This window comes from Triturus cristatus, chromosome 11 (assembly GCF_964204655.1).
Source record: "Triturus cristatus chromosome 11, aTriCri1.1, whole genome shotgun sequence".
Lineage (NCBI taxonomy): Eukaryota > Metazoa > Chordata > Amphibia > Caudata > Salamandridae > Triturus > Triturus cristatus.
The window spans coordinates 156,397,175-156,421,253 of record NC_140594.1 but is presented as its reverse complement, the minus strand read 5'-3'; the positions used below and the strand labels follow the sequence as shown (position 1 = coordinate 156,421,253).

The following is a 24,079-nucleotide window of genomic DNA, read 5'->3' as shown; positions in this document are numbered from 1 at the left end:
TGAGTATTGATACCTCAAGGATATTATTTTAAATGAATGAATCAAACAATAATAGGAAAAACTCTTATGGGGATGAATTTAGTAAATGGGGGAACACCGAGTAGTTCTTACTCTACCAAGTAATGGTGACCCCAGAGAAAGTGGAATTCGCTTTTATCTAACCAGCCACACTAGTGGCACGGTAAAACTAACAGAAGCACTATTGGTGCTCGACCAAAGCTTCTCTTACACTGCATCATGAAAATTGAACATAATTATATTCAATTTGCAAAGAGAGGACAAGGGAAAAAACACAAATTCGTTAGAAAATACTTCAAGGCGGTAACAGTAAAAAATGATGATCGCTATACATTTGCAAAATGTGGTAACAGTAGTCAAATGTACTTCAATAGGAAGATACTGAAGGCCAGATCTAGTCAAATTTAGATGGCAGAGTAATGTAGCCTATTTGGCTTAGCTTGTATCAGTTGTCCGCTCCAGACATCAAATGAAGAATCTCTTCCACTCAAATACTTATAATCATTAAATGGTTGGAGGCTCATACAGCCTAAGAAAGATTTAGATAACCACCTTAAAAGGTACTCAAGAGTCAGGCAATCATGTTAATTTTGGGCTAACAGTAATTCTTATAGCCATACCAATAAATAAATAAATAAAATAAACCCACCACAACATAAAATGTTTACCCATATGCAGGTTTCTTTCAAGACCATAATATGATTTTTATCATGGAATGTGTTTGAGAATTCAGGAAAAATACAGGTAGTGAGAATATGAAAGAAGGTCCCATGATGTAGCACCAGAAAAATAAACATCTTTTGAATCTTCGAAGTCTTCAAACACGTGACAACAATTTCTTTGTTACTGGTCTAAGTAAACCACAAGGCAGATTTATGTGGCTAGCTAGACCAAATCAAAGGTGGCCAAAATGTCATGTGAGGGGATATTTGAGTTGTCCCAATGCAGAGTAACTGGTTTAATCATAGGAAGATCTTTTTCAGCAACCTGGATAAGAGAACAGTACGTCTGAAATCCATTTTAGAATTAAAACTATAGAATATAATAACGACTGATAACTAGCATTTGCGGATCCCAAACAAAAAAAGCAACCACAAGTGTCTACTTTTTTTTTTATTTCAGAACAGAAAATACTAGTTGTCAAGTTATTGCACCAAAGCGCACAAGCAAGTGCAATACAGACTTGCAAAGAAAATAATTTAGCAGATCCAAATTCTGTAAATAGACTACAACTAACTAATATATATATATATATATCATATATAACTATGGGCTAACAAGCCTGTATCGCTATTTTAATAACATCATTTAAATGGCACACAAAATCTTAAGATTATTTACCTGTAGCAACTAAAGCAAATGTATGTGTAATGGAAGAGTTTCCTAGTCTATTAAAAGACATAACAGGAATTCAGTCCTTTGCTTTCGGGTCACAACGTACACACTTTAAACAGCAGAGCATACCGAATGAGACCCAGTAGCAATATGCCTTCATTTTGCATCATTCACGTAACATGCATTTAATGTGTTTGATGGGATTTTCTGGAAAGTCCTCTCAAAAAAACACAAAAAAGTGCTCAAAGCAACTCAAACATCAACCTTGCACAACATATACTTTCAATACACCAACCATAAACAATGTTTTAAAAGGCCAAAATTTGAATGACTGATAGTTACCTTTTCATGAAGGAGGCTTATAATTTTGCTATTTTTGGTTCAGCAGCGTCTTCAGTTCAGTCTCTTCGTGCGTTAGCACGCTGAGTATGATTTATTATAGAAATGTTATCATGTGAACTAAGCAAAATAGTCATTTTCATAAAAGCGCTCCTAAATTAATACTGTCATCACCAAACTAGATCTGATTCCAGTTGAAGTCTTTGTGAGGAAATAAACAAATACGCCAAAGTGCATTGTCATTGTAACATCAACGCAAGTATCCTTTAAAAAGATTCAACGTGATGAACCTTCATAAGGGGAGGTAGCATTTAAGGTGCACCACAATGAGTGGTAGAAGGACCTATTTCTTAAAGACTGTTTTTAATAACAATAAATATCAAACTATTGGGCAAGCAATGCCCATAGGACAGGCATCGTCAAAATACCGGCTTTGAACGAAGGTCAAGAAAACAATGGATGCCAGAACATTAGTCAGTGAAAAATGACAATTTATCAAATTACCTTTAAACACTAGCATGATCACCATAAAAAAAACTGCTGATTTTAATGATGGTGGGAAAATTATAAATGGGCAAAAAAGTGTTAGGTTTCTTTTTGTTTGTGAAGATAGTTAAGAAAATTTGAGATTATAGGCAAGTAAAAAAGGTTAGATAATTTATTTCTGAGCCCAACAGTCTACTTTACTGCTTAAGATTAGTATCAAATCAAAATAGCGTAAAGGGCCACCATACAGACAGCTTAACCTTTCATTTATTACGTTCATAATGCACTTTGCGTACAGCACCAACTTTAATCAATAGCTCTAAAGATGTATCTTATTGTGAGTGTATTGTAAGTACTTACCACTTTGTAATACATATAATTTCAAACTAAATAATGAAATTTAATTCATACCCTACAAAATATTAATTACCTCTTTGCTCCTGCTTCGACTTCTGCGTTTTCGTCCTTCATGATCTGTGAAATACAAAAAAAGCTAACTATCACATATAGATGTAAAACGGAATATTACAAGACATGGGAAAACAAAATTAATTTCAGAAGCCTTTACCACAAATATTTAAAGTGAGACTAATTTCCAAATAAGGTATAGGATATCAAGTTTGGTAAAAGACAGGTCTTAAGTTGTACAAGTCAGATACTTAAGAATCTAGTCAAACATCGGAATTCCACTTTCCCAGACGCCTGTTAATGCATTTTGCAAGACATTTAACACATTACAATACATGGGTGTTGTAAAAAATGAAAAAACATTGCTACCATGGTGATTTGGTATCCTCAGTTCTGGCCCTTCTTGGACACCTGGCTGGAAATGCCAGCATCACAAGCAGGACCAGAAGACACTTTTCAAAAAGTCATTGGTCACTCGAATTGTTCCCCCTCAGGGATATAGGGCAAGCGTATCTTCCCTTAAGCGCTGGCTTCTTACCCCGCCCCCCCACCCTTGCTTCCCAATGTTTTGATCTATCATGAAAGTTAACACTGGAGTAACTGACTCAGAGTGAACCAAAGCCAAGAGTACAAGAATAAGACCCAAAGAGGACTTCCTTGATCTCTCATGCAAACTCACAATAGTACCGTTCGGTGTATGACTGCGCAGGGCAGGAACAGAAGGTAAATGATGGATAGTTGATCAGTTTAAATAAAAAATAATGCCATTTCCCAGTGAGACCAGAGCACCCTTGAACGTGTACTTTGTGAAGATAATCCTCAGCTGAAAGTTCCATACCTCAACAGCTAAATAGGATTTTGACTGCGTTACTCACCTTCGGTTCAACTAGACGAGGACTGCCTTCTTGTCAGAGAACAGGCACTTTTTCTAGTAGAAATGTAATACAATTTAATTCAAACAAAATGGAAATGGTTTTTAACTCTAGCTAGTTTTGGTGGGGGAGGGGTGCTCAAAGTTCAGAGCCTGGCAGTGAGTTCTGCAGTCATGCTGGGAAGAATCGGTTTCAGGTCCATTGTGGTCAATAAAAAGCTACAATATGCCGATGCTACTTGTCAGCTTACTCAAATACCAGCTTGACTCACTTCAGAATGCTCATGGGAGGCAGGAAAAGTTATACAGCTGGGCTTTAAGAAAGAACATCCCTTCAATCGCACACAAAACCTCTAGTCTGGCTACCTATGACAGAATTAGGGGACAAATTCAGTCACACCTTTGTGCTAAATGAGGCAACTAGACCCATCCTAAAATCAAGGGGGAACAAGCATTGGCATAGCCAATAGGCTTCGCCTCTGGGACCTTAGAAGTGTTTAGTTATCTAGCACAATATCCTTGGTGCAACAACATCAAGTGTTGCATGACTAAACACTTAAGGTCCCAAAGGCGAGACCTATTGGCTATGCCAATGCTCGTTTAGCTTTCTGATTCACTACAGGGCCACTTTTATTTTGGTACCTGAGCCTATTTTTAGTCCCGGTCCAACCCCGACTGAACCAGGATTCTTCAGAGAAACTAAAAATACAGTGATCTCCATGTGCATAGGTTAAAGAAAAGAGGATGGGGAATATATATTGCCCAGACAAATTAACGCTTGTGGGTATGAATGCAGTACAATGAGGGGAATAACATTGAAGCCAATGCTCGGATGTGTAAATGCAGCAGAGGATACCAGCATATTCAAGTTTAGGCACAGTTCTAGATTCAAAGAAATAAAAACTAAGTACGATTTCCATGGTGTGAGGAGTGGCAGGAACTGAAGAATAATATTAGAAAGTTTCTATTCAAAGAAAATGTGGTAAATGTGTGGGTTTACATTCTAACAGGATGATATCGGATAAATCATAAAGAAAATGTATAAAGGCCTGGGAGAGTCAGATTCGGAATCCTAGGTTTAGAGCAAAGACAGAGAATAAAAATGGTCAGTGATGTTAGAGCAGGCATGAAATTTGGAGATTAGTTAAGTCTACTGTCAATAACTATATATGCAACGTGAACATGTGGAAACTTTAATCTAAAAAACACATTTCCAATCTATATATGGTTAATGTGGGCATGAATACAAACTGTCCCTTTGAGTGTACACACAAGTAGTTTGTAAAAACCAAGACCACATTTTTTTGCACCAGGAACTTTAATAAACCAAACTGTTTTACCAATTCAATATAAAAGACACATGTGCAATAGGTGGTGGGTAGAATGGGAGACATTTTAGGTCATTGATTTAGGAAATACATAACCCCAGCAAGGAATCCACTATGTTTTCCTTAGTACAGAGATTCTCCCCAGAGTAAGGAAAAGGGATTTGGGTGGTAATTCTGCACATACTGTAGCATCTATGGAATTATGGTGCCCACGTTGTAAATATGGTGACAAATAATGCTGTTCATTTCAGAAAACATATGGGTATTCATGCAGTAGAGATTGAATATGCTACTTACCAGTATGCATCTGTTATTGGCATGTAGGGCTGCTGACATTCATATCTGTGCATAGATCGCCGCCTAGTGTTGGGTCCGGATGTTTGCACGTTGTTGTCCTGGAAGAGTCTTCGAAGTATCCTGGGATAGGTGACTCCTCCCCTGGACTACAGTGCGCATGGGCATCCTCTCCATCCTCAGATTGTTTTTCGCCATTGTGGCAGTGATGGAGTAGATATAGAAAGTGATGACCATGCTTACAGTAATTCTGAGAGCTGCAGCTGCTACAGGCGCCGGGGAGGAGGGAGGGCGATATGAATGTCAGCAGCCCTACATGCCAAGAACAGATGCATACTGGTAAGTAGCATATTCAGTTCGAGGCATGTGGGCTGCTGAATTCATATCTGTTCATAGAATATATAGCAGTGCCCTCTTATTAGCGGCGGCGACCAGTGCCAGCTACAGCGGTCTGAAAAAGAGTTTTGAGAACAGCCTGTCCTACAGCTGCCTGCGGTTTTGATTGCACATCTACACAATAGTGTTTGGTAAATGTATGTGTAGTGGACCAGGTGGCTGCTCTACATATGTCATGCAAAGGAATGTTTCCTAGGAAAGCCATTGAGGCCCCTAACTTACGTGTTGAGTGGGCTCGTGGGGGAATCGTTAAAGAGCGTTTAGCCTTTTGATAGCAAATTTGAATACATTTAACGATCCATCTGGCTATTCCTGCTTTGGAGATAGCGTTACCTTTGTGGTGTGGGGCAAAGGCAACGAAAAGTTGTTGTGTTTTCCTGTTTGGTCCTGTCGATATAATACATGAGGGCCCTTTTGACATCTAGTGTATGTAGTGCCCTTTCTGCGACAGTTTGTGGGTTTTGGAAGAAAACGGGCAGTTCAATGGTTTGATTCATGTGGAACTGCGATACCACCTTTGGCATGAATTTGGGGTTGGTACGTAGTACGACCCTGTTGGCGTGAACCTGTATAAATTGCTCTTGAACGGTTAGTGCCTGGAGTTCACTAACTCTTCTCAAAGAAGTGATCGCTACTAGGAAAGCTACTTTCCAGGTAAGGAATTGAATCTCGCATGAGTGTAGAGGTTCAAAGGGTGGACCCATCAGGCGTGTGAGGACCAAGTTGAGGTTCCACATCGGAGCCGGTGGGTGGCTTGGTGGAATGACTCGTTTGAGTCCTTCCAAGAATGCTTTGATGGCAGGCACTCTGAATAGAGAGAGGTGCTGCCTGGTCTGCAGATAGGCTGATATTGCGGTCAAATGGACACGTATAGAGGTGTACGCCAGATTGCATCGGTATAGGTGTAATAGGTAACAAATAATGTTTTGGATGGATGCATCCAGCGGGTTAATGTCATTATTATTGCAATAAATGACGAACCTCTTCCATTTGGCTGCATAGCAAGCTCTGGTAGTGGGTCGCCTGGCCTCCTTAATGATGTCCATACAGTCAGGTGGCAGGTTGAGGTAGCCAAACTCTACGACTTCAGGAGCCAGATTGCCAGGTTCAGCTGTTGCGGATCTGGGTGCTGAATCTCTCCATGGTTCTGCGTTAAATGCTCGGGTTTGATCCGCAGCCTTTGATGCGGCACCACGGAAAGTTCGAGAAAGGTGGTGTACCACGGTTGGCGTGCCCACGTTGGAGCAACCAGGACGAGCGTCAGTGAGTGTTGACGCAGTTTGCGTGCCACCAGCGGTATCAGTGGTGCTGGGGGAAAAGCGTACGCAAATCTGCCGGACCAGTTCATCCATATCACATTGCCCTGCGACTGCGGATGTGGGAACCTGGCGGCAAAGCTTTGGCATTTTGCGTTTTCGCTTGTGGCGAATAGGTCTATCTCTGGATGACCCCACTGCTGGAAGTACGGTTGGAGTACTGATGGGTGTAACTCCCACTCGTGCATCTGGTGGCTGTGTCTGCTGAGCAGATCCGCCATCTGGTTGTCCTTGCCGGGGAGGTGTTCTGCCATGAGGAACATGTTCCTTTGAATGGCCCACTTCCACATGCTCTGAGCCAGATGAGACAACTGTGGAGAGTGTGTTCCTCCCTGCTTCTGTATGTAGTACATGGCAGTCATGTTGTCCGTCCGGATCAACACGACTTTGTTGCACAAGTGTACTTTGAAAGCTTTCATAGCGAGGAAGATTGCCATCAGCTCTAGAAGGTTGATGTGCATTTTCTTTTGTTGTTGTGTCCATAGTCCCTGCACTGTGTAATGGAGTACATGAGCTCCCCATCCCTGGAGAGACGCGTCCGCCGTCAGTGTTATCTGTGGGACAGGCTCTTGGAACGGTCGGCCCTTGCAAAGGTTTTGTGGATTCCACCAATGCAGAGAGTTGTATGCCCGACCGCTCACCAACACTAGGTCCTTCAACTGTCCTTGAGCCTGATTCCACTGACGTGCTAAGCACTCCTGAAGCGGGCGCATATGTAGTCTCGCGTGTGGGACTATGAAGATGCAGGAGGCCATCATGCCTATCAACTGCATGAACACTCGCGCGGGAAGGGAGTGTTGTGGTTTGAACTTTGAAATCAGCATTTGCATGCTGTTGATTCTCACTAAATTTGGCTGAGCTGTGGCCGCCAGAGTGTCTATAGTCGCACCTAGGTACTGTTGTACGTGTGCGGGCTGTAGATGGGATTTTGGGTAATTTAGTGAGAACCCCAGACTGTGAAGGAGGTGAATGGTGCGGGACATGTGGCTGGCACATTGCTGGGCTGACTTTGCTTGAACGAGCCAGTCGTCCAGGTAAGGGTAGACGTGTATGTGCTGCCTCCGTAGATGTGCCGCCACAGTAGCTAGGCACTTTGTGAACACCCTGGGTGCTGTTGTCACGCCGAAGGGAAGGACTTTGAATTGGTAGTGCTGCCCTTGAACAGTGAACCTGAGGTATTTTTTGTGTGATGGGTGAATGGGTATGTGGAAATACGCATCCTTGAGGTCCAGTGTGGCTAGAAAGTCTCCCTGCTTGAGCAGCGGGAGGACTTGCTGGAGAGTGAGCATGTGAAAATGCTCGGAAAGAATGTATCTGTTTAGGGGTCTCAGGTCTAATATAGGTCTGAGTGACCCGTCCTTCTTCGGTATTAAAAAGTACAGGGAGTACACCCCCGTACCTTGCTCGTGGACGGGTACGACCTCTATTGCGCCTTTTATTAGCATACTTTGCACCTCCTGCTGTAAGAGCGTTAAGTGCTCTGAGGACATAGGACGGTTTTTTGGAGGTATTGTGGGTGGAGTGGAGGTTAGTTCTAGACAGTAACCGTATTTGACAATATCTTTGACCCACCTGTCCGTGGTGAAGGAGTTCCACGTGGACAGGAACCTTTGTAGCCTTCCCCCGACAGGTGTTATGTGGTCGGGAGGAAGGGAGAGGGCGTCACTGCTTGTTCTTGGGGGAGGACCAGGTGTTGCCGTAGCCGCGTCCTCTGCCCTTTGTACTGGAGCCACGATATCCACCCCTGGTGTTTTTGTCGTAGGTGGTTTGTGTATTGCCCTTGTTGTATGTTTGCTGTGACCCCTGTCCTCTACCTGCTCCTCTATTTCCGGGGCGACGAAAGGAGCCGCTCCGAAAGGACTGAGTCTGGAGAGCCCCCATGGACTTTGCAGTGTCCGTGTCCTTTATTTTCTCTAGGGTGGTGTCAACCTCCGGGCCGAATAAATAGTCGGGGTTGACAGGCTGGTTGAGTATGTTGTTTTGCACCTCAGATTTGAATCCGGAGATTCGTAACCAGGCATGTCGTCGCAGCATGACGCTAGTGTTTATGGCCCTGGCAGCTGTGTCTGCGGCATCCAGTGCGCACTTGATGGATGCGTTTGTGAGGAGCTGTCCCTCCCTGATGAGGATCTATGCACCTTCTGTGAATTGGTCAGGGAGATGTTGGATTAGTTGCTCTAACGTGTCGTAGTGCGCTCTATCGTAGCAAGCGAGGAGTGCTTGAGTATTGGCAATGCGCCATATGTTGGCTGCCTGGGCGGCAACCCGTTTGCCAGAGGTCTCTAACACCTTGGACTCTTTGTCCGGGGGAGGAGCGTCACCTGTTTGGGAGTGTGCCCTCTTGCGAGCATTCGCAACGACAATGGAATCCAGAGGTAATTGGCCTCTGATGTAAGTAGGGTCCCCAGGCGCTGATCTGTATTTTTTGTCGATCCTGGGGTTTATCACTCTTGCCCTGGTGGGTTCCTTGAAGATGTCCTTTGCTGGTTTGAGGACACCCTTCAACATGGGTAGAGTTTTTATATTCCTTTCTGAGGACGCAAAAGTATCCATAAGAAAGTCGTCCTCGACGGTGTCCGAGTGAAGTTGCACCCCATGATTGGCCGCAGCACGTTCAATTAGAGCGTTGAACGCTGCAGTGTCCTCTGTGGGAGATGTTTTTGCTCCATAGAGTTGCGGGTCTTGTGCATCCATAGGTGCACCTGGGTCCACAGGGTCATCCCAAGTTTGATCAGGGTCCTGTTGGCCGTCAGGGTCCATGTCTCCGGGGTAGGGGACTTGGTCACCCATGTAGTCCACCAACGCATCCGTGTCGGAGTGTGTGGGAGAGAAGGATTGTGGATCCTGGTAGGGTGAGTGGAAAGGTTCGTAAAGAACTGGTTCTGTAGCCACAGGCAGCTTTCTTTTAAGTGGAATCCTGAAGGAGTCCAAAGCCGGCTCCGAAGTTATTTTCCGTTTGTGGATAATCATCCTGCCGGTGTCGGCGTCGATTAGATGCGATGGAGACGTCTCCGCAGTGCGTTCGGCAGGCGTGATTGTGGTATGGGTCACCCGTGTCCTGATTTGGAACATTTTCGGGGCCGTGGATGGTGGCAGGCCAAAAGTAATGTTGGCTGGTGTCGAAGAGGCTGCTGGAGCTTTAATTGGTTCGGAGCCCGACGTGTCCTGGAGGACCATTTTCTTTTTGGTGCTTTGCGCAGCAATGGGTCGCGTCTGGAGCGCCCTTGAGTCTTTTGCACCGACCGGTTCTGTTGAGGCGGTCGTGGATTTTTTCGGCGCCGGTGGGTCATCGAGTCGAGGGGCTGGAATGGCCGTCGACTTCTTCGATGAGTGTGGCTTTGGTGTCGCCGTGGAAGCGGTGTGAGACGCAGCAGGCTGTTTGACCTTTGGGGTCGGAGTCGATTGCGTCGGTGCCGGGAGCCGAGCAGGTTTGGTGGTACCGAAGGCCTTCTTCCTTATGTCGACTCAGACGTCGGCCGCTTCGAGTTCGGCACCGAAGTCTCGTTTGGTGCGCTCGGTGCCGATGTGTTTTGCTGGCGTCGAAGGTGTGGAGGGCCTCGATCCGACCAGCGCCACTTTCGGTTTTGGTTTCAATTGAACCAATACAGCTTTCGGTTTCGGTTTTGAAGAAGGGGAAACCAGCCGTTTTGGGCATTAATGGCTGCCGCTGAATGTCCGAGGCCGGGCCCGAGGGCGGGGCCGAAGAACTGCGGGATAGGTCTTGGGTAAGGCCCGAAGGCGATCCCTCGACCGGAGCCATAGACTGTTGCACTGGGCTTTCTTCAGTCTGAACGGGTAGGCCTTGCTCGTCACCGGAGCTACTCTCTTCGGCCCCTAAGGCCTCATTGTAGTCTCCTACCTCGGTGTCGTCTTCATCTCTGCGAAAGAGTGTTTCGTCGACGTCTTCCGATCCGGAGTCATGTTCGGAAACGGGACTGGAGGGTAGGTTCCCCACTTCTTCGACATCTTCGGTCTCGGCGTTGAAGATGTCGGCCGGGGCCGGTGCCGCTTGCTGCGCCTCGAGTCTCGCCGCTCGTCGATTCCGTAGAGTCTTCTTGGATCGAAATCTGGCACAGGCCATGCATGTAAATTCGTCGTGATCCGGTGAAAGGCATTTGTTGCACACCGGATGGACGTCGACGTGGGGATATTTCGCATTGCATACCGGACACCTCTTGAATGGTGTTCTCGATTCCATCGTTGATGTCGAATCGACGGTCGGGTAAGATGCGAAAGTTTGTTCTGGAAGTTAGTAAACTAACAAAAATACTATCGATACCGATCGAGAACAGTACCGACGCGAACTAAAGGCCTTTTGGCCTGAAAAAAGATTTTCCTAACTTGAGTCAAGATAGTACATCCGAACCCAATGGCGGAAAAAAACAATCTGAGGATGGAGAGGATGCCCATGCGCACTGTAGTCCAGGGGAGGAGTCACCTATCCCAGGATACTTCGAAGACTCTTCCAGGACAACAACGTGCAAACATCCGGACCCAACACTAGGCGGCGATCTATGCACAGATATGAATTCAGCTGCCCACATGCCTCGAACATCTCTGGTTAAGGCCAGCTCTTGCATAATGATGACAGTTCTTGACATGTTTGTAACAATATTTGGCATGATGTTGATCAGTCCTTGTACATTGCTAGCCCTGCCATCTGTGCCATGACGGTAGTACCTGCTTCTGGAGTAATTCTGTCTCTAGAATCATATGGGCAATTTTTGTCATGTTGCAAGTATCTATTTTGAATGCACCTCCAATTAGTTAAGCTGTAGACTGTAGGTTAAAACTATATTTCATGAGTCACGAAACAGATTTCGCTTGAATCCATAATGGGATTTAATGTACATTGAGTAGGTCACCAAGCCCCTGGGGTATTAGATCCAACTATTGGCTGCCCTGAGGCAGTCTGCCAGATTTTTTGATTTGTCTTCTGCTCTGCAGGCCATTTTCATCAAAAAGGCTTCTGTTGACCCAATGATAAACACCTTTGTTGAAAATGTGTGCCCAGCAGGCCAAATTGTGGTGGCCCGCTCAGAATGTGTTTTTCTATTTTAGATACAAACCCGGCATGTTTCTGAAATATTAAAACAACTTCCCTGTCTCAACGGCCAAAAAACTCCAAACGTTCATGGACCTTGATTTCCATTCCTTGCCTGTCTCAGCTATGACTCACATGGTAGACAAGGCCAAGAAAAATATCCACAAGAAGGCCTTTAATGAGGTTAGGTTTGCCAATGTTCATAGATTGGTGGTCCTGTGGCAAATGGGCCAGTGGTCCAATCTTTCTAACAGTGTAGGAAGCAGAAGATTATCATCAGAAACCGGGCAGAGAACTAATGAGAGGGGGAACCACAGGTTTGGTCGGTCAAAAGACTCACCAATTTACTGCAGGTCACCTACTCTGCCAAACTTGCAACCCTATTAGTCAATTGACAGACACCTAGCTATATAAGCAGTCCTTAATAAGTTTGTTCACTGGCCCATTCATCCATCCTTGCTCACTTATGGATTGATCCACTTAAGCAGCCAACTACCCATGCATTCACTTACCCTTTCATCCATCAATGCATGCATGCATTCATTCATTCACTTGTGCAACAACTCATGTATCCATTGATACAAACATGATACATTCTTGTATTAATTCACTCATCCATATACACATTCATAGAGCAAAACCCATCATTCAACAGGAAAACACATTCACTTATATTCTAGATCTGTTGACTTGTTCAGTACTTGTTTTATTCGGCTTGCTTACAATAACAAGCATTGGCAACATCTGTAGATCGCACCTTTAAATGGTGTTACCTGAACATTTGGCCATTTTTTGGGGGGCCGACGCAGATAGGCATGGGCAGAAATAGATGCGTCTGACTGTGTAACAGCATAGACAAAGGCAACTGCGTCAGCGGTCATTTTTAAATTTAATGTTTCAAGCTGGTTGTCATTAATTTTGTGATAAGGGATGTGGAGATTTAAGCGAGAAAGCAGCTCACAGGAGGGAGCGCTATAAAATATATACACTTCTATGAAATGCTGAAGGCAAAAGAAAAAAGTTGTTAACGGATTGAAAGTAGTGGAAGGATACAAGAACAATAGATCTTAAACAGACAGATAAAAGCTCTCTGCATGCAAGACCAACTCATCTGTAAATCAGCGCATGTGATTTGAAATACTCAACAATGCTTACATAGCTTCACAGGTTCGGCAGCATGGCGAGTTGTTCTAGACCAGAAGTACCTGGTCATAGGTTTATTAATATTTTGTTTAAAAATAACATGTTCTCACTCGCACCTGTTGCTCTTGTTATTTGAGCTGCAAGAGCTCCAGTCTCACAGCAATCAACAACGGCATTGTGCGCCGTTCACTTGTGCTTGTAAAGCAATCCGAATTAACTGTAACACTTACTCTGCTTGAAACCGTAAACATGCCCTCGTGTTACCCACGGATCAAGTTAAAGTAAGTTTGCATCCTCTGTATAACCGCGATGAAAATTAAAGAAGTATCCTATAGATACCTAAGTGGCACAATGCATAATGAACACAGAGGGAAGAATCTGCGCAGGAGGACTCGAGTGCAAGTGTTTAGACTGCACAAGGGTGCCTCCCCCATTACACATGAAAATAATGACTGCAGAAAGTTCTCAGGAGACGGAGCGATCATGACGAGGTGGCTGGAGGTACTTAAAACGTGATCATTGTAGCTGGCCACAAACAGAGTGAAACACACAGGGACAAATCCCCATTTAATCGCTTTCCCTGTGCAGCCCGGCCCAGCATTCTTTGCAGTTACCTGGGGTGAGGTGTCGCTCCCCTCCAAAAGGCAGGAGTGATGGAGTTCCCTGGGGCTGCTCCTCTGTAGCAGGAGAGATGTGAACGGAGCAGCCACGCCCCTTCTCCTCAGTGTCGTTGAGGAAAAACTACAGTGATCGGAAGCTCAGCCTCCCGGAAGCGGGCGCCGTACTGATGAAATAAAAGCAGCGAGGTGCCCAGAAATATGTACATTAACACATGTTGTGCAATTTAAACAGCTACACACACACACACACATTCTTTTTTAAATGCAATTTTAACAAGCATTGGCCGCGCGGCAGTGAAAGTGAAACTGATCAATATCGCGCGGCCATGTCAGTGCAACTGATCAACATCGCAACCGCGCGCTGTTGCTGTCCGTAAATTTATGGCCCTTCAGATCTGGACAATTCACGGAGTGGAACACAATAAAAAAAAAAAATTAAAAAGGTAGAAACAAGCATTGGCCGCGTGAAAGTGATCGCACTGGAAGGGAGGCAGATGGCGGCAATACTAAATGTCTCGCAGCGTTGGCTCAGGCGAGACCTAAAAAACAAGTAAGCTAGTCTCTTCATCTCTTTGCTTATCAGCCTTCAAGGTGCAAAAAGAAGTCAAATAATTGTTAGTGGCCGCTTTGAAATCATGGAATTTACTTCCTCTGCACATCAGATTTCCAATCCGCCTAGCGTTAAACAAAGACCCTGAAATACTCTTTTACAGCCAAATATACCCACCTAAATTTCAGGCTGCTTCTAGAGAAGCTTTTATGGTGTACCTCAGTGAAGCAATAAACGTAAAGTTACTTATCTTATGCAGATCACAGCAAGAAAAGTAGAATTGCTCTGACAAACTGAGCCCAGATCGACCCAAACATTTTGTGAAGTCCAAAAAAAGCATCAAGTTAGTCATAATTCATACCCGATTTCCGCTTTCGTTCCCTTGACCGTGACCGAGATCTTGAATAATGACGTTTTGAGGATCGCGGTGATTTGGAGGGATCAGAATGCCTTTTCTTTCTTTCAGGGGATGCCTTGTCTGGAGTTACTGTATCCCGGTCTGAATCACTAGCCTGGATAACAGAACAATGGTATTAATAAACATGGTAAAGATTTACACAGATATACTTACTATTTCAGTTTCTATAAATACCTTCAACATACATTGCATTTTAAAGGCTAAATCAATCGAAAAACATTCAAAAAATTTCACTGCGACAATTTAATATTTGATCTAACATTGTGTGTAGCAACACCGGCCACCTTAAATCTATGTAACTTTGCATGCATATAGTATACACACTCCACCAATAACCTGACGACGCACAGATCCAACTAATGATTTCAACCCCTAAAGACACTTAGAAACGCAACATCCAGTACAGATCTAGGCACAATACATTTTTTTTCAAAAACTGAGTGGCTACAGGAAGCTTTTGATATCCAAATACCACTCAGGACACCACAACATAAAAGATAACCGGCACCTTGGAGAAATACAGAAAGCTGCAACGCACCAGGCTCAAAACAAACATTAATCAAGATAGGCTTTACCTACAGAACCGTAGAAGATTAAACAAGTCCGCAATCAAAAAATCTAAGAAAAAAATACTATTCTGACAGAAATAAAAATGCTAAATGGGCAAATAAAGATTTCTATAAAATGCTCACTGAATTTCGTAAACCAAATTGCCTAGCAGGAGCTTATCCCATTAGTAAAGATCTCACGAACTGGCAAATCTAAACAGGAACAAATCACACAATGGACTCCTGTTTAAAACAAAGGACAACCCTTTTCCAAAAGGACCCAAGATTAGGCTAACCCAGCCTCTGCATTCCTTCCCAAAAATATCACACAATGAATTTATGGTCTTGGTCAAAGCAAGCAGACATGCCATCAGCATGTCTGACCCATATCCACTACAAACCTTCAAGAAAATTCTTCTAACTACCTCCGATGCCACACCAGTTAGAAGAATCATCAACCATTCCATAACTATGGGAATATTTCCAGATGATCTAAAAAGCCATACATACGCCCATTACTAAAGAAAACAAATATGGCCCGCTTAGCCCCGACAACTACAGACCAATTACAAATGGACCTTTCCTGGGCAAACTGATAGAAAGAGCAGCATTCGTCCACATGCCACAAATCATTGAAGACAAATTCATACTTTCAGACTTCTAAACAGGATTCCGTCCAGAAAGAGGTACAGAGTTTGCCCTCATTGTCATCTGGGATGACCTTAAAAACAGTGGACCGGAACGGGGTTGCTGCACTACTTCTCGTGGACCTCTCAACTACCTTTGACACGGCTGACCAAGACACTTTAATCCAAAGACTCTACCAAGCTGGCATGGGGGAACTGCTCTCAAATGGATCACATCTTACCTTCAAAAGAAAACTAATATCATACATGTTCTCCCTTTCTCATCCAAACCATACTGCACAAAAGCAGAGGTCCCTTGAGGCTCAATCATCTCACCCAGATTTTCAACATCTACATCAAGTCATTACCCAGAATTGATCCATGATTTTCACCTCACATACTATAACTATGCAGATTACATACAAACACGCCTCAAACTAAAAAAATGTCAGTTGCCTCAGTACAGCTAATCAGTGGATGACATGGAGCCATCTCAAATTGAATACTTTCAGAAGGGAAATAGTCACATGTGGCGATTGGAAAAATGATGACCCATTAGGACTGGCCTGATGATCTGGGACACCACCTAAAGAATCTAAGGAAGTAAGAAACCTCGGGATTAGCATGAACTCCAAGCTATTAACAAATGCCCAAGAGAACAAAACTAGCAATATCAAGCTTTATTACTATAAAAGCTGTGCAACGCTTCTTCCCTACAAGGTCTAGGCTACTATTTCCCTTCTGTCCAAACTCAATTACACCAATAGCCTCTGCCACGGATCATCTTTATCAACTATGAAAAGACTATAGCGAAGTCAGAAATCTTACATATAAAGCCACAAGCCCACATCTCCCCTGCCTTGAAGGCCCTACATTGGTTACCAGAAAATTTGCATTCAAGCCGCATTGCATCACCCACAAAGCAATACATAGAACAGGACTGCTGTTCATCAAGAATAAAATCACCAAACATTCACAAGGAACCTCCACTCTGGATTGGCACCTCGCCTCAAAATCCCACCACACAAGAAAAAAACATAGTTGGCACATCCTTCTCAATTCAAGCCGCAAAATGATGGTACTCTTTACCCCCAAACATAAGGTTCATGGGGCGTGGCTTAGCCATCTAACATGGCAGACGTGCTTTAGCACAGCTCCGGCAGCCTGCCACTAAATCCGCCAATAATCCTGCTTGCAAGTGACCATACTTGTACCTCGGAGCTTGCATATGCCTGGTGATCTTATTCTGCAGCTACAGTGTCCTCCCAGAGGCTGACCTGTCGAGATTGCACAGTGACGACCGGGTGCTCGCGGGACGTGCCTACTGCTCCGCCGGCACCCGCCTCTCCAACTGTGTGTCCTCCTGCCCCGGAGCCATTGCCTTGAGACACAGTGATGGGGGATTCCTAGCACCTGCCCGGTCGTGGGTCCAAGGTGGGGCCTGGCGATCGAGGGCCGCACTCCTGCCTCGTGAGCGCTCGTTGCTGCACTCTGCTGGGACCTGGTGCGGCAGGGTTCTGGCTACTGCCCTAGGCGATCGAGACCTGGCGGACCGCATCGGGACGTGGTGAGGGCTTCGGGCCACCTCCCGATCGCGTCCAGACTCCTTCTGCAGAGGACCTGCCTGCCTGGGGGCCTACCCACAGCGGTGGTCTACACCCGCTGACTGGAGCCGCCGTGGGCGCTTCCGTCCTGGTTGTCTGATTGAACCTGTAAGGTCCCGTATGGGCACCGCTGGGGGCAGCGGTGAGGCCGCCGTTCCGGGCCGCGTGGTGGTGGCTGCACGGTCGGGAGTTGGGGGAGGGAGCCGGGTGTGTTCCAGCTAGTATGCGCCTGGTGACCTGCTGTGGTGCGGGAACCGAGCAGACTCTAGGGCCTCAAATGAAAGCACTGTTTGGGCTGGACTTTGTTCAGGGCCCAGGAGTGTGGGCCCGGGGCCTTTGCATGGGCACGCCCGGCAGGGATCATAGCCCTACCTTGCCTCTGACACTGGGACCGTTCTCTGGAGACTGGACCTACCTGGACTGTTTGCATTACCACCTGCTACATCGGTTATTTTCGCTGCCCACCTTCAATGCATTGTGGTTTTTTTTTTAAATTAACTTTTTATTGGTTTTCCATAACATATATAACAATCTGTGACATTGCATACATTGAGGATCGTTCCACCAGTATCTGCAGTTTCATTCCACATCAAAAACAGCATTACAATAATTGTCGAGTACATTATCTCGATTCTCCGTGTCAGTGCTCTAGCCAGGCTTCAATGCATTGTTGGGGACTTGCCTGGTTGATGACACTGGCCGCCGACGCTGCCCCCCTTTGCGCGCACCCCCCCCCCCCATTGATCTCGGTGCAGCTAAGTAGTTCTGCCTCTCTCCTGGGTGCTGTGGTTGCTGCCGGCGATTCGGGGACACTGACCTACGACCTGTACAGCCACTGCACCATGGATTGGGAGCTGCGCCAGGATGCCTATTAGGGGAGACTGGGGTGCCCAACACGCGGAAGCGGCCAAGCACAGACTTGATGCGGCTTGTGGGTACAGTTGCCCCGCCTGGTCTAGCCCCCGGCTGTGGACAACATACCTGGCCCACGGCACCCGTGACCTTTGACACGCGGTGGTAGATTGCATCGCCAGGACTGCTGGACCACCCTCTTGGGCCTCGTGAGGCTCTATAATGGCCAAAGTTACGCCAGCTGGCACGTCCTCCAAGCAATGTACTATGGACAAATATGCTGGAGCTGTGGCCTTGGGCCATTGCTGGGTTGCCCGGAAGCCCAGATAATGCAGCCCTGCTGGCGGCGATCACGCAGTCGCTGGAAACACTGGAATGCAAGATAGGCGCAGACGTCATGTTGCTTCAGCAATATCTCCGAAATGCCGTGCAGCATATCATGGAGGCAGAATCCCGTATTTGAGATGTGGAGGACACAGAGGGCACGCTGACGAAGAAGGTCTCTATCCTTGAATCGCTTACGCGAGGCTTGGCTGCACTGGTGGAAGATGTGGAGGGATGCGTCCGCCGCAATAATCTTCTCTTTATTTGGGTTTCCAGATGGGTGCGAGGGAAGTGATGCGGTGGAGTTCCCCACCACGTGGCTCAGGGGTTGGCTCACACCTGACTCAAAATGCTTTGTCCTGGAACGCGTCCACCGTGCGTTGCTGCAGAAGCCGCCTCCGGGCGCCCGCCCCATCATCGCCCGTCTACTTAATTACAGGGACAGAGATGCAATTCTACAACAGGGCGAGGGCAGGAGACTCCTCTACAACTCACAATGTATTCTCATATTCCCGGATTATACCAGGCTCGTACAGCTGTGCAGACAGTCCTTCCTTGAGGCTAAGGCTTGCCTTCGGGGTCTCAAGCTTCCGTACTTCCTGGTGTACCCAGCCCTGCCTGCAGGTGGCATACGAATCACGCACCCACTTCTTTGAGTCTCCGGAGGTGTTCCAGTGGCTTGAGGAGACGGTCCGGCTTAAACCCCACACTCCACTCAGGAATGACTCCAACTCATCTAGTGGCCCTGGACGTGGCCGCCTGGGAGAGGGTGGCGGACAGCGGCATCTATGGCGATCTAAGAAGAGGTCCAAGACTCGCAGAAAATCCAATAAGAGACTCCCTGAAGATAAACCAGAACTCTCAGCGTCCTGAATGGTGTAGCTCCGACAACTAACTATTCATGCCATATGTCACTTACTGTACTATTGCAGGCTTATATAGTCTAAACAGTTCCTGACCCTCGGTTTTTTCTTTGGGCAGGAGACTCTTGCAGGGATCCATTGGCTACTCCTTGCCGCTACCCCCTGTTGGGGTCTTGGCCTGGACCATGCCGCGACAGATACTTCCACGTTCATGAGGTATTGGAGTGGGGGGAGAATTTCATGCAGGACTGTTTGTTGCTCTTTGTTAATGCCACTGTGTCCTCTGCTGTGTATGATTCTGGGGTTGTTGCTGCCACCCAATTTGCCATTTCCGTGTTCAAATGCCGCCACCAGTCATGCAACAAGATTTAGATGGGGTCAGGAGTAGGGAGCTCCGGGTCCTTAGTTGGAATACGAACGGCCTGCTCGATAAGATCAAGCGGGGAGCTGTGCTGCGCCAAGCTAAGCGTCACAGAGCAAGCATTCTCTTCCTGCAGAAGACTCACTTAGCGAGTACTAAGACACCTTGCTTGGGGAGGTTTGGATTTGCACATACTTATCACGCTGGATTCACTAGAGGCTCCAGGGGGGTTGCAATCCTTATACACCGCAGTGTCCCCTTTGTTCAGTCGGACCCTCAGGATAGATTTGTTGTGCTATATGGGACACTTTAGGGAGAACCTATAGTTCTAGGTAGTGTCTATGCACCCCCCTCTCACGATCCCTTGTTGAAAAATTGACAACACTCTAGGCTGAACTTCCGTCTGGGTTGAACCTGGTTGGTGGAAATTGGAACAATGTTATGTCCCTGTCACAAGATAGGTGTCGTGCCACGGCTCGAATAGCAGGGACCCAGAACTCTAAACTACTATCCCTAGTTTAGGGCTTGGGATGGGTTAACTCGTAGAGGACCCTACACCCCACTACGTGCGCGTACACATTTCTCCGGAGCCCAGGAGTCCTTTTCACGCCCAGACTATCTTTTCCTCTCAAGGGCACACAACCATAGATTGATCGCGGCAGACATTCTCCCCAGGACCTTATCGGATCATTCCCCGGTGACCCTTCTCTTGTCTCTGGATCCCAGGCACTCCCAGTTTCGGTGGTGCTCGTCACCGTGGCTGCTACGTGACGATAAATTTAGAGTTCATATCCATACACCCCTCACAGACTGGTATTAAACACAGGCACGGTGGACTCACAAGCTATTCTATGGGAGGCGATGAAGCCCACTCTCAGGGGAGCAGATATTGCCATTTGTACGGGGAAACGCCGACAGTGCTGCGACAAATTAATACAAATTGAGGTCCAGTTGCTAGACCTAGAACGCACGGGTAGAGCTCAAGGGGAATCTTTTTGCGCAGATAACTGTTGAATGTACAGCAGACGTATGCCAGAGAGCTCCTGCACGAAGCCCGGCTATATTGGGTCATCACTCGTAGCCGGATATACCGGAGGGAAGGGGGGGGGGGGGGGGGGGGAACACAAATCAGTGCCTTGCTGCATCGTCTGTGTCAACAGACGCTGCGCCCCTCAGATGCTACTGTGCATACGCAGCCTCGATGAGGCCGCTCTTACGGACCAGTCTGTCATTGCTGACTGCTTTGCCCCATATTTTGCAGACTTGTACGCACCCCATGAAGCTCTGCCCGCGGCACTCGTTCAGAAATTTATAAATTATTTCCCCCCTCGAGCCTTATCCGACGAGGTGCGTGACACGTTGAATGCTCCCTTGTGGATTGAAGAACTGCTGACTGCACTGCTTGGTACGGGCCCAAATGGCTTCCCGTGCGAATGTTTCCAGAAATATCACCCGCAACTATTAAATTCTTACCTAGCGGCTCTTGAGGCTTCCGCAGAGAGTGGTGGTCTCCCACCGGATTGGCGGCATGCCGAAATTGTGTTCTTGAAGCCGGGTCGCCCTCCGTAACAATATTCGTCCTACCGCCTGATCGCTCTACTCAATGTGGAAGCCAAACTTTTGGCCAAGGTGATTGCCAATTGCTTGGACTCACACATTACAGATTTGGTACACCCGGACCAGGCAGGCTTTATGCCCAGACGTGCCACGCGGCATAATATCAGGGGTGTACGTAATGCAATACCCGTGGTCAATAGACTGGGGGACCGCCATGCTCCTCCTGGCAGACATGAATATGGCCTTCCACTCACTTAGCTGGACGTATCTCTTTGCCTTGCTCGGCCGCCTAAATATTGGCCCCTGGCTACTGAATCTTATTCGCCTACTGTACACAGACATAACCACTTCGGTCCGGGTGGCCATATCAGCTTCCAGACACTTTCCTATCAGTCATGGAACGCACCAGGGCTGTCCACTCCCCCTTACCTTTTTGCGGTCGCCATGGAGCCATTGGCAGCCTGGATTCGAATAGAAGCGCAGACTTCGAATGGGCACCGGGAGTTTCCGATCGCATAGCGCTCTATGCGGACGAAGTTCTCACGGATCTCGACCGGACTGGTACACGCCTTCTTCGCATTATGCAAATCTTTGGCGATACCTCCGGCCTATACATGAATTGGGGAAAATCATTTCTTTGGCTGCTGTGGGGCGACTGGTCGCTGGAGGTAGTGGTGGTCCCAGACGGCTTTAAGTACTTGGGCGTCTTTCTCTCAGCATCTCAGGCGTTGGCGTGGATACAGATGAGTGACCAGACGTGTGTGCGGTCTCACATGCCCCAGTCTGTCTTTGGCAGGTCCGCCATTTTTTAAATGGTTTCCCTACCATGTCTTCTTTATCAATTGCAGAATCAACCCTATCCAATCAAGCCAACGTGGTTTCTCCAATTAAACGCTACTCTCGCCTGCTTCCTCGTGGGGGGGGTGGGTGTGAGAGGGTGCATCGCGTGTTGCTTCCAGTCTACTTATTCCGATGGAGTGGCTACCCCAGACTTTCACGCATACTACATGGCCTCACGCCTCCTCGTACTCAATGACTGAAGGTATGGCGATCGCGGAGACCTGGCGTATGCCGTGGAGAGTTGGCTGCTAGACCTCCACATGGTTCTCCATTCGGCGGCGGCGCTTAACTAGCTACCGCCTGCAACCATCACGATCTTCAGGATTGTGAAGCCTGCGCTCCGCCAGATGGGTTGGTGGGGGAGACTCACCGGGGAAACTCCATTGTGGAACAATGAGCAGCTGCCACAGCTGGCACGATTGCCAGGCTTTCAGGGCTGGGGAGCCATTGGGATAGACAAGATGGGGGCTGGCGTCCATGGTTGCACCCTCAAGTCCTTTCTTGACCTACAAACGGAATATAGGATATGCCCGCCCTCAATTCTACAGTTATTTACAATTCAGACATGCTTTTCGCCATACATATCCAACCTAACAGAGAACCCAAATTTAACCCTGTTGAGTCTAAAGTCTTTATGGGTGAATTGGGAGACCATAAGATAACCAAAATATACCGTACACTTACACCTACCACTTTACATAAAACCACAGAGGCATGGCAGCAGGATCTGGGTCCCTTAGAGTAAGACGACTGGGTGGAGGCCCTGGAGTGTCTGCGCAGTGCAGCAATCGTGGCCCGCATGAGTCTTATCCAGTTTAAGTATTTACATAGAGCCTATTATACCAGGCACAGACTGTGGCTTGCAGGGCTAATTGCATCTCCGCGCTGTTTACGCTGTGGGTCTATGGAGGGTACCTTCCTACATATTGTGTGGTACTGCCCTACACTGTCAAGGTTCTGGAGGGGAGTGTTTGCATGTCCATCTGAGGTTTTGGGGTGGGACGTTCCCTCCTCCCAAAGGCTTGCCATGCTACATATTACAGAGGACCTGGGTGGCAACAGGTACAAACTTCACACGTCTTATTTTTAGGCCTCACATTGGCGAAGAGAGACATTGCCCGAGCCTGGAAAGAGGAATCCCTGCCGTTGAGTGCGGTATGGAAAAAGGGTTTGGACTTTTGTATGGGCCTGGAAATCCCAGTCTTCGAAGCGAGGGGGTGCCCTCGGAAGAATTAATAAATCTGGGAAAGGTGGGCTGACTATAGGGAATTATATCTGGAGCTTCCCCCAGTCTGATTTTGCAAAACCATTGTTATGAATCCAGCGGACTGGAATATGCTTAATACACGTGCTGGATGTGGCTACAGGTGGCAAAGACTCTCCATATATACGAGACATCTCTACTTGTCAAACAGAGGCAATGTGGCGCAGTTATCTATTTTTGTTATCTCTTTTTGCAACTTATTACCGATATCATGTCATTGTCGAAAACGGGGATATCCATTTGTCATCTTCTATGCGTACGTTAGGTGCCCTGTGAGACATTCTCCTTCTCTTGGCTGTCAACAATACAATTATGTTGTAAAAAAAAAAAAAAACACACAACAAGGATCATGAATAACTACCGTATCTTCAGAAGATTACTCTGGAGTTGGCTCTTCCCAACATAACCACCATACTCAAACATAAATACAGCATATGCCTGTGTATATAAGCATTTGGACTATATACGTATACCAATATGTGTATTGCTTTGTATAATTAGGTTTATAAATATTTAGATATTCACTTGTTCTGCTTAACAAATGCATATATTACTTATGATTCACGTATGGGGAGGGGCTTGGGGATGCCACAGGAGTGCCTTTCTCCATATAGAGAAAGACTGAAAACGACAGAGGCTTTTACACCTGCCACCCACAGACTCCTGTCATATAA

At 46.6% G+C, this 24,079-nt stretch overlaps 1 protein-coding gene across 3 annotated transcripts in view; it reads right to left on the bottom strand.

Moving 5' to 3' along the window:
* The window catches only part of RSRC2 (arginine and serine rich coiled-coil 2), a 326,144-nt gene that overhangs the window by 281,441 nt on the left and 20,624 nt on the right, over positions 1-24,079 (bottom strand). The window contains exons 2-4 of one of the 3 annotated variants that reach the window (XM_085633611.1): positions 14,510-14,660; positions 2,609-2,652; positions 1,696-1,775 (exon numbers count right to left, since the gene is read on the bottom strand). In XM_085633611.1, coding sequence (XP_085489737.1) covers positions 1,696-1,703 — 8 coding nt within the window. In that variant the 5' untranslated portion in view covers positions 1,704-1,775; positions 2,609-2,652; positions 14,510-14,660. Of the gene's footprint in view, positions 1-1,695; positions 1,776-2,608; positions 2,653-14,509; positions 14,767-24,079 lie in introns of all 3 variants that reach the window. The other 2 variants (XM_085633612.1, XM_085633609.1) reach the window with 2 other exon arrangements.